Source organism: Oncorhynchus mykiss, chromosome 15 (genome assembly GCF_013265735.2).
Source record: "Oncorhynchus mykiss isolate Arlee chromosome 15, USDA_OmykA_1.1, whole genome shotgun sequence".
In the NCBI taxonomy this organism is placed as follows: domain Eukaryota; kingdom Metazoa; phylum Chordata; class Actinopteri; order Salmoniformes; family Salmonidae; genus Oncorhynchus; species Oncorhynchus mykiss.
The window spans coordinates 18,859,377-18,868,498 of record NC_048579.1 but is presented as its reverse complement, the minus strand read 5'-3'; the positions used below and the strand labels follow the sequence as shown (position 1 = coordinate 18,868,498).

The 9,122-nt window shown below is 41.0% G+C and overlaps 1 protein-coding gene across 5 annotated transcripts; it reads right to left on the bottom strand.

Annotated features, from left to right (window-relative positions):
* Nucleotides 1-2,392: 2,392 nt before the first annotated feature.
* Nucleotides 2,393-8,802, bottom strand: LOC110489737 (NEDD8 ultimate buster 1). 5 transcript variants are annotated; one of them, XM_021562582.2, is made up of 15 exons: nucleotides 8,542-8,802; nucleotides 8,228-8,284; nucleotides 7,917-8,075; nucleotides 7,775-7,839; nucleotides 7,574-7,638; nucleotides 7,321-7,488; nucleotides 7,007-7,095; nucleotides 6,713-6,819; nucleotides 5,115-5,301; nucleotides 4,885-4,992; nucleotides 4,449-4,601; nucleotides 4,037-4,183; nucleotides 3,807-3,875; nucleotides 3,591-3,699; nucleotides 2,393-3,364 (listed from the first exon to the last, which is right to left on the bottom strand). In XM_021562582.2, exons 1-15 carry the CDS (start codon nucleotides 8,587-8,589, stop codon nucleotides 3,195-3,197), a joined length of 1,701 nt encoding a protein of 566 aa, XP_021418257.2. In that variant the 5' UTR covers nucleotides 8,590-8,802; the 3' UTR covers nucleotides 2,393-3,194. The 5 variants fall into 5 exon arrangements, with proteins under 5 accessions (XP_021418257.2, XP_021418258.2, XP_021418253.2 ...); XM_021562583.2 differs by having other exon boundaries at nucleotides 3,591-3,656; nucleotides 8,228-8,345; nucleotides 8,542-8,748; XM_021562578.2 differs by having other exon boundaries at nucleotides 8,228-8,345; nucleotides 8,542-8,747.
* Between the last annotated feature and the right edge of the window lie 320 nt (nucleotides 8,803-9,122).

The following is a 9,122-nucleotide window of genomic DNA, read 5'->3' as shown; positions in this document are numbered from 1 at the left end:
GCTGCCCTGTTCTGAGCCAATTGTAATTTTCTGAGGTCTCTCTTTGTGGCACCTGACCACACGACTGAACAGTAGTCCAGGTGCAACAAAACTAGAGCCTGTAGGACCTGCCTTCTTGATAGTGTTGTTAAAAGACTTCTCCCCATCTTAGCTACTGTTGCATCAACATGTCTTGACAATGACCATTTACAATCCAGTGTTACTCCAAACAGTTTAGTCACCTCAACTTGATATATTTCCACATTATTTATTACAAGATTTAGTTGAGGTTTAGGGTTTAGTGAATGATTTCTCCCAAATACAATGCTTTTAGTTTTCAAAATATTATTCCTTACCACCCATTCTGAAACTAACTGCAGCTCTTTGTTACATGTTGCACTGATTTCACTAGCTGCAGTAGCTGACGTGTATAGTGTTGAGTCATCCGCATACATAGACACATTGGCTTACTCAAGGCCAGTGGCATGTCATTAGTAAAAAGGGGCCTAGACAGCTGCCCTGGGGAATTCCTGATTCTACCTGGATTATGTTGGAGGCTTCCATTTAAGAACACCCTCTGTGTTCTGATAGACAAAACTCTTTATCCACAATATAGCAGGGGGTGTAAAGCTATAAAACATACGTTTTTCCATCAGCAGACTATGATCGATAATGTCTAAAGCCGCATGGAAGTCTAACAAAACAGCACCGACAATCTTTTATCATCAATTTCTCTCAGCCAATCATCAGTCATTTGTGTATGTGCTGTGCTTGTTGAATGTCATTCCCTATAAGCATGCTGAGTCTGTCAATTTGTTGACAGTAAAGTAGCATTGTCTCTGGTCAAACAAACAAAAATCCAAAAGTTTACTAAGGGTTGGTAACAGGCTGATTGATCGATTATTTGAGCCAGTAATGGGGGCTTTACTATTCCCCGGAAGCAGAATTACTTTTGCTTCCCTCCAGGCCTGAGTGCACACACTTTCTAGTAGCCTTAGTTTGAAGATATGGCAAATAGGAGTGGCAATATTGTCAACTATTCTCCTCAGTAATTGTGCATCCAAGTTGTCAGACCCTGTCATATATCTTAGTTTCATAGTGTAGTTTCTTCTTTTTATTCAGTTTAGTCACATGATTTCTCAATTTGCTGGACGCTTGCCAATCTCCTGTATTTACACATCAACAACATAGGAATCACTACAAAACTCTTATACACTATATTAGGCCTAGCCTTTGTAACTTTGGTTTTCCTAGATATGGCTACTATATTGTGATCACTACATCCGATGGATTTGGACACTGCTTTAAAGCAAATTTCTGCAGCATTAGTAAAGATGTGATCAACACATGTTGATGATTTAATTCCTGTGCTGTTTGTAACTACACTGGTAGGTTGACTGATAACCTTAACCAGGTTGCAGGCACTGGTAACAATTACGTTTTTGGGCAGCTTGATGAAGCCAGTCAATATTTATATCACCATGAAAATATACCTCTGTTGATATCACATACATTATCAAGCATTTCACACGTTATCCAGATACTGACTGTTGGCACTTGGTGGTCTACTGCAGGTTCCCACCAGAATGGGCTTTAGGTGAGGCAGATGAACATGTAGCCATATTACTTCAACAGTATTCAACACAAGATCCTCTCTAAGCGTTACAGGAACGTGGTTCTGAATTTAAAATGGAAACACCTACCCATTTGGCATTTGTCTTTTCTGTAGATGTTATAACCATGTATTGTTACCACTGTATCATCAAATGTATTATCTAAGTGAGTTGTGCATGTCTATCCAAAGCATCCCAAACATGCTCAACGGGTGACATGTCTGGTGCAGGCCATGGAAGAACTGGGAAATGTTTAGCTTCCAGAAATTGTGTACAGACCCTTGTGACATGGTGCCATGCATTATCATGCTGAAACATGAGGTGATGGCGGCAGATGAATGGCATGACAATGGAGCAGGTCAAGACCCTGGTGAGGATGATGAGCTTCCCTGAGACAGTTTCTGATAGGTTGTGCAAAAAGTTTCAGCAGCTGTCCGGGTGGTTGGTCTCAGATGATCCCCCAGATGAAGAAGCCGGATGTAGAGGTCCTGGGCTGGCATGGTTATGCGTGGATGCACTGACAAATTCTCTAAAATGGTGGCTTATGGTAGAGAACATTCATTTATCTGTCTACAACTGGTAGACATTCCTGCAGTCAGCATGCCAATTGCACACTCCCTCAAAACATGAGACATCTGTGGCATTGTGGTGTGACAAAACTGCATATTTTAGAGTGGTCATTTATTGTCCCCAGGACAATATGCCACACCCGTCAGGTGGATGGATTATCTTGGCAAAGGAGAAATGCTCACTAACAGGGACGTAAACAAAATTGTGCAGAACATTCGAGAGAAATAAGCTTTGAACATTTTTGGGATTTTTTTTATTTCAGCTCATGAAACATGGGAACAACATTTTACATGTTGCGTTTTATATTTTGGTTCAGCGTAGTTTACTTAAGTAAAGTGACTTTGTAAAAAAAAATAGTTCCCTACCGCCACACTACTTAGTGATAGATATGATAATTTAAATCACAAAATGTCAGACTATAAATTGCAAGAAAAGCTCACTGGAGATATGTTAACAGAATGTGTAATTTAGCCTATTAAAAACTAAGTACAGTCATCAAACTCCATAAAATATATATATTTTTAAATATAAAAAATATTAAAACTTAATCAAATTCCATTAAAAAGGGATCTCAAACATAAACCAGAGCATATACAAAAGTAGAACAATCTTTTACACAAGCAACCAAAAATCCCTTTACCATACAATTATAGGCCCCAAGGCCTCACATTCTAAATTCTGTGTTGAAATCTCAAACATGAACCTTCAAATAATCAAATTTGTCCTCTGTAGCTATTAAGCATAGAGCAATAACAATGTTTATCTACTAAATCTTAATTTGTTAAATTCTCTTGTCTTTAATCCATGTCAGTTTATTTCCTTACAAATTAGTCAACCAGCTTCAAACGTTTGTGTTATTAAACTCAATTAATAACACTTTAGTACAAAAACAGAAGATACAATTTTCAATATATTGCTTGTGGAGGAGAGAAAAACAAACCTAATTTGGGGCCTAAAAAGACTCAAATCAAACACCCTTGGAATAGGTGGTGGTGGAAGTGCTTTCAAAATGGCTGCTGGCTGGACAGTACTTTAGCTGGAGGAGGCACAGTTCTTGTAGAGGTAGGACTTCATCTTGTCTATGACCTCGCTCTCCTCCTCCAGGGTCAGGTCCAGGTAGTCCTCTTCGTGTATAGGGATGTCCTCCAGCACCTCATTCACCAGGTCGACGTCCATAGGGGCCTCCCCTTGGTTCCCAGAACCTGGAAACACCATTGGCAACAGTGTCATGTTCAATTAGGGCTCTCCTTTGGCAATTTGGGTATAAAAGGCATCCTGGAGCCTTAAGTATCAGCAGCATAGACACTAAATACCTCTCTCACATACGTCTTAATTGTATTCCCACAGTAATATGCGTGTGCATCCTTCTGTCTATCTGCTTGCCTATATGCTTCTGTGTGTACATACGTGCGTGCATGTGAGTCCTACCTGCGGACTCGTAGGTGGTGCTGGGCTCCTCGGACAGTGAGGAGGCGGGAGAGGGGGACAGCAGTTCTGGGGGCAGGACCACCTGGTTGTCAAAACCTGGGTATGTCAGCTATGGCGAGGAAGGGATTTAGGCACTATCTACATACACCACTGTGATAAGCAGACTTTTTACATAGACATAGTGACTAGAGAGAGAAAGAGGTAGAGGCTTGTTACCTGCTCAACCTTTGATTGACTTATGGGGAGCTCTGCGTTGTTGGTTCTAGCAGCAGAATCTAGAAGCATCTAGAGGAAACAAGCAAACAAGGATAAAGTGGAGGGGAAAAAAACACATTAGCAAAGTATGCTAGCTAGCTCCTACACTCTTCTGCTAGCTAATGTAAGGTTGCTTCATGGCTCTGGTTATGGTAACATGTGTTTTTGCAGTGGCGATGACAGTCTCTCACCCTGTAGGCTCCGTCCATGTCTCCGTCTGTCTGAAGGAGGGCCCAGGCAGCATCTTTCTTGGAGTAACCCAGCGCTCTGAGGGTAGCCAGTCCCTCCACACACATCCTCCTCTTCTCACTCTCCTTCTGTTTCATCTCCTCCCTCTCCTGACAGGGACAGACAAAACCATAGAATTACACTCAATATGGCCACCGGTCCAACCATCATGGGACACTGACTTGAATGGGAATGTTTGTTTTAGTAATTATATTTCTATGACTAAAACAGCTCTGATAACTTAAGCAACATGTCCTAATAGCACCTATATCAAGTGAGTTGACACTTTTATTCCTCTATGAGAGTTACTCATAGAAATATAGGACATCCCCATTCAAGTAAACGTTGTGTAGTTCTATTGCTATGGGGACACACCTGTCTCCTATGGGTGATGTGCAGCGTGGCCTCGCCTACGTTGCCATGGCAGGCCCTCAGACCCAGACGGGCTTCCTGTTCAGAGAACCCCAGATCCTTCAGCACTTTTATCTCCCCTGGGTCCACACACAGACGCTCATAGAGATCCTCAGCCTAGAACACAGCAGGGGTTAAAGGTAGAATCAGTAATATTACATCATTATACAGACGTCCATACAGATCCTCCACCTAGAACACAGCAGGGGTTAAAGGTAGGATCAGTAATATTACATCATTATACAGGCGTCCATACAGATCCTCAGCCTAGAACACAGCAGGGGTTAAAGGTAGAATCAGTAATATTACATCATTATACAGGCGTCCATACAGATCCTCCACCTAGAACATGTCAGGACACAAGAGGATCTGGAAACAGAGCTATAATGATGTACTACACCTGCTTAAGCTTCTGTGTGGCCTGGCGCTCGTTACCAACCATGTGCGCCAGTATGCTCTGCAGGAGGTACAGCCTGAGGAACAGCACCTCCTCTCCTCTGGTGTTTCCCTAAAAACAAAATCAATTCATTAAATTAAGTACATTCAAACGATTGTGAAATTCAGATCTACATTAGTGCCTAGTGCGTCGGTTGTTTGTGAACGAAGTCATAGACCAGTGCCATAGACCACCTTGATCTTCATGAGCCTCTGATGCTGGTCTCCGTAGCAATTGTGGAAGCAGTCCTCGGCAATCTGCAGCCTCCGCTTGCCATCATCCAGATAGGACAGGGCCTCCAAGGCTCGGTAGCACCACACGATGTCCAGCTGCAGTACTGCATAGTTGTCCACTGTGTTCAAGAGCTTGGAGCCACACTTACTGTAGAGACACACAAGATAATCAATGTGTTTGACAGGATCTAATTCCTCATGGACAGGAGCACGTAACATACACTCCCCTCTGTATGTATTTGGACAGCAAAGCTAAAAATGTTGGCCCTATACTCCAGCATTTTGGACTTGAGATCAAATGTTTCATCTGAGGAGACAGAACGTCACCTTTTATTTGAGGGTATTTTCATACATATCCGTTTTACCATTTAAAACAAAGCACTTTCTATATCTAGTCCCCCCATTTGAAGATGTCATCAGTATTTGGACAAAAATCACTAAGTCTATTAAAGTAGTCAAAATATTAGTATTTGGTCCCACATTCCTAGCACGCAATGACTGCTTCAAGCTTATGACTTTACAAACTTGGATAAATTTACAGCTTGTTTTGGTTGTGTTTCAGATTATGTTTTGCCCAATAAGAAGTGTATTTTGAAGCTGCAAATGCATCCAATGAGTGTGTAGCGTCACAAGCTTGATGTGGTCCTTGCATGCTAAGAATATGGGACCAAATACTCAACTTTTTACAACTTTAATACAGTATCAGTGAATTTTGTCCAAATACTTGCTTTCCTTTCTGAAAAGGTAAAACGGATATGTTTGAAAATACCCTAAAAAAAGGTGACATTCTATACTGTCACCACAGATGAAACATTTGATTTCAAATCCAAAACGCTGGAGTTTAGAAACAAATTTGTTATTTTTGCATCGCTGTCCAAATACATACAGAGGAGAGTGTACATGGTACCGTAGTCCTCAGTCTAGTACATTTTCTAACACATCTCCCCCCAGAACTCTATGGAGCTATTACGCAAGAATTTAGTTCTGGATTTCCATGATTACATGGGATCAGACTGAGCAATGTGAGGCACAGAATCACTAATCTTGATCACATAAGTAAGTAGTTATTTGAGATGCAAGGTGATTTCGTGGTGGAACGTAGAGTAGAGCTGGAACAATAAATGGAAAATGAGCGACAGACCACTTATCACAGGCATTTTTATATTGTTCATTACGATAAGTAGCCTATAGTAGAGAAATGAAATAAGTTTAAAATGAAATAAGTTTGCTAATATAGGTGATTGTTAATGGGACAATTAATGGCTACAACCATCAAACTAGTAGTATTTCAAATCAAATCTTATTGGTCACATACACATATTTAGCAGATGTTATTGCAGGTGTAGCAAAATGCTTGGATAATAAATGAATAAAATCCATCCCAAATATATTTTTTCCCCATATTACCTAACTCTTAACAGAGTACTGTACATTCAAAATGCAATCAAATAATCATTCAACAATACAATGATCTAACATGCCAATCATACAAACATCTTTGAATCAGAAATGGACTGGGTGTTTTGATGTGATTAAGAGGAAGGTTGTTTTTTTTTTACACAAACTGGTCGTCAGCTTGCACCAGGTGGCCCAGAGCAGTTTCATACTGTTTCCTCTTCATCAGAGCACGGCCTTTCTCATGGAACCCCATGGCTAAAATCAGAGCCTTAGGACAACAATCACACAGAATTAGAAATAGTCAGTGGAGTTTGAATTCACACAGGACATGGCTAGAACCATACTTACCATTCAAGCCATAAGTTGTGTGAGCTTGCCACCCACTCATACTGCTTACCATGACAGTTTTGGATATAATATTGGTAATATGTTCATTAGTCCTTTGTCTAGACTACCTTTTTTTTACTGTGAGGTATTTTCAGGGGGTTCCCCTTCTGATCAGCAATCTCTAGGAATGGAGTCGTGGCTGGATCATCGGTGCCATCTAAAATGACAGCCAAACCACAGAACAACCATAAAATAACACTCCTAAAATAACACTTAAATACAGAGAGTTGTGATTGGAGTTCTACACAGTACGAGGGTCTAACTGAAAGGATCTGGAAGCCTAACATGACAACCAAGTCACAGAACATCCAAAAAAATACTATTCATGTAGCATTGTGATAACATTGTTATTGTGTTTAAAAGCAGTGAGGGTCTAACTAACCTCTCTCTGATAGGATCTGGAAGCCCCTCTGGGTTCTCTGGACACTCTGGTCATGCGTTTTCTTCTCCTCCTCCACCTCCAACATCTGTTTCTTGCTCTCTGGCACGCTCACCCGCAGAACCATCATCTTACTTTTGTTCTTCACATTCTGTTCATCCAGACGCTTCTCTGTAAAGAGAAACTATTTCAATGCAAAGTTGAAATGACCAAACATTGATTAGATGAGTGTTGTGGCAACTAAACGGAAACGTACCAGGAGTCAGTGTCTTCCCTTTAAAAATTAACTGGATGTATTTAAGTCCATATTGTTCAGTAATCCTATACAAAAGTAGAAAAAAAGTAGCACCTTTTCAATTTGTGACTTTGGTAGACATAATAATATGAGATTTAAGTGACAGGGCATCTTCACTTCACATTATAAAAGACTGACATTGCACTGGCCATTTTCACTTACCTATCCATGATATCTTGAGCAAGGACATCCAGTTTTGTCTCCAAATAGTTATTCTTCTTGGTATACTAAAGGAATGGGTAACAATGTGGAATTACTTCATTTTCTGTAGGCTGTGTCAGGGCAAACACACCCACCCACATACCTTTTTCAAGTCTTTAGGCAGAAAGAGTTCCACACATGTCTCTCCGTAGGTCTTGTTCCCCATTCCACTCTTTACTGCCTGGGATCGGAGGCTCTCCAAGGCACTGGCCACTTCAGACACAGAGATGCACACAATGGGGGCATAGTTCACTGCAAGCTCCTGCAATGACAACAGTGACAAACAGACAGGGATAATTTGTTACTCTATCTCACAAAGGTGACTCATAGTCAGGTCACAGACCAACGAGCTCAATGAACATCAATACATTTTGAATGGCTATAACTGTTGGTCACCTAGCAAACTAACTTTACCTGAAGAGATTGCTGTCCTGCCTCGCTGTCCTCTGTTGTGTAAGGTGGATTCCTGAGCTGAATATTACCTTGATTTAAAAGATTTACCAGCTTTTCCTGAATATTTAGCTCCGCCATTCTCGAAACGGTGGAAAAACATGTAAGGAAAAGTGAAAGTGAACAGCCAGCAAACAAAAGGGGAATTCCACAGAATGAGTAGAGAAAAAATTACGTTGCACTAGTTACGCAGTCGCAGAAGACTACACCAACGACTAGCTAGCTACATCCATCGTTGTTTTCGGTTTCTTTCAAGATATAACAAATTAATGACTCACGTTTGAAGTGTTGTTAACATTGTCGCCGTATTGTTCTGATAGGAACATTTCTGAGCCGAGAATGTTGTTTATCTTCTCTTTCACACTAGGATAAGTCACGTGGGCCAATTTGTCATCGCTCTAAAAACACAGAGAACTTCTGGAAAGTGGTTATGTTTCACTATATTGGCTCGCTCCAATATATTGGCATCACTCCTCGGCGGAGGAATACATTCGAGGTGAGGATTTACTCCAGTGGACACCTGTGTCACGGCTGGGGTCCGCCCCTATATATAAACCCCATGGCCGCATCACACGACTGACATCAATCAACAATAGAGAGTCAATCATTGGCCAGAAGTTCATCAACAGAGCCACTCACAACCCATCATTGAAGGAAGTCGTGGGACAGGCCAAATGGACCACAGATACACCCATGTCCATAATGCTGAAACTGACCTAGAAGACAGGGGGGAGAATTTTTTTTTTTTAAATACAATCATTTGTGTGTGTATGAAAATGTGTAGATATATGTGAATGCACTCCTTAGCGCCCCCACCCCTCTCCCCCTGCACAGTTGTGAGCTATAATTTTAATGAAGT

Coding starts and splice junctions, on each gene's coding strand:
- LOC110489737 (XM_021562578.2), bottom strand. CDS start 8,561: ATGTTAACAACACTTCAAAC. Junction 4,602..4,884: donor CCACACAGAAGCTTAAGCAG/GTGTAGTACATC, acceptor GCTGTGTTCTAG/GCTGAGGATCTCTATGAGCG. Junction 3,700..3,806: donor GTCAATCAAAGGTTGAGCAG/GTAACAAGCCTC, acceptor TCCTCGCCATAG/CTGACATACCCAGGTTTTGA.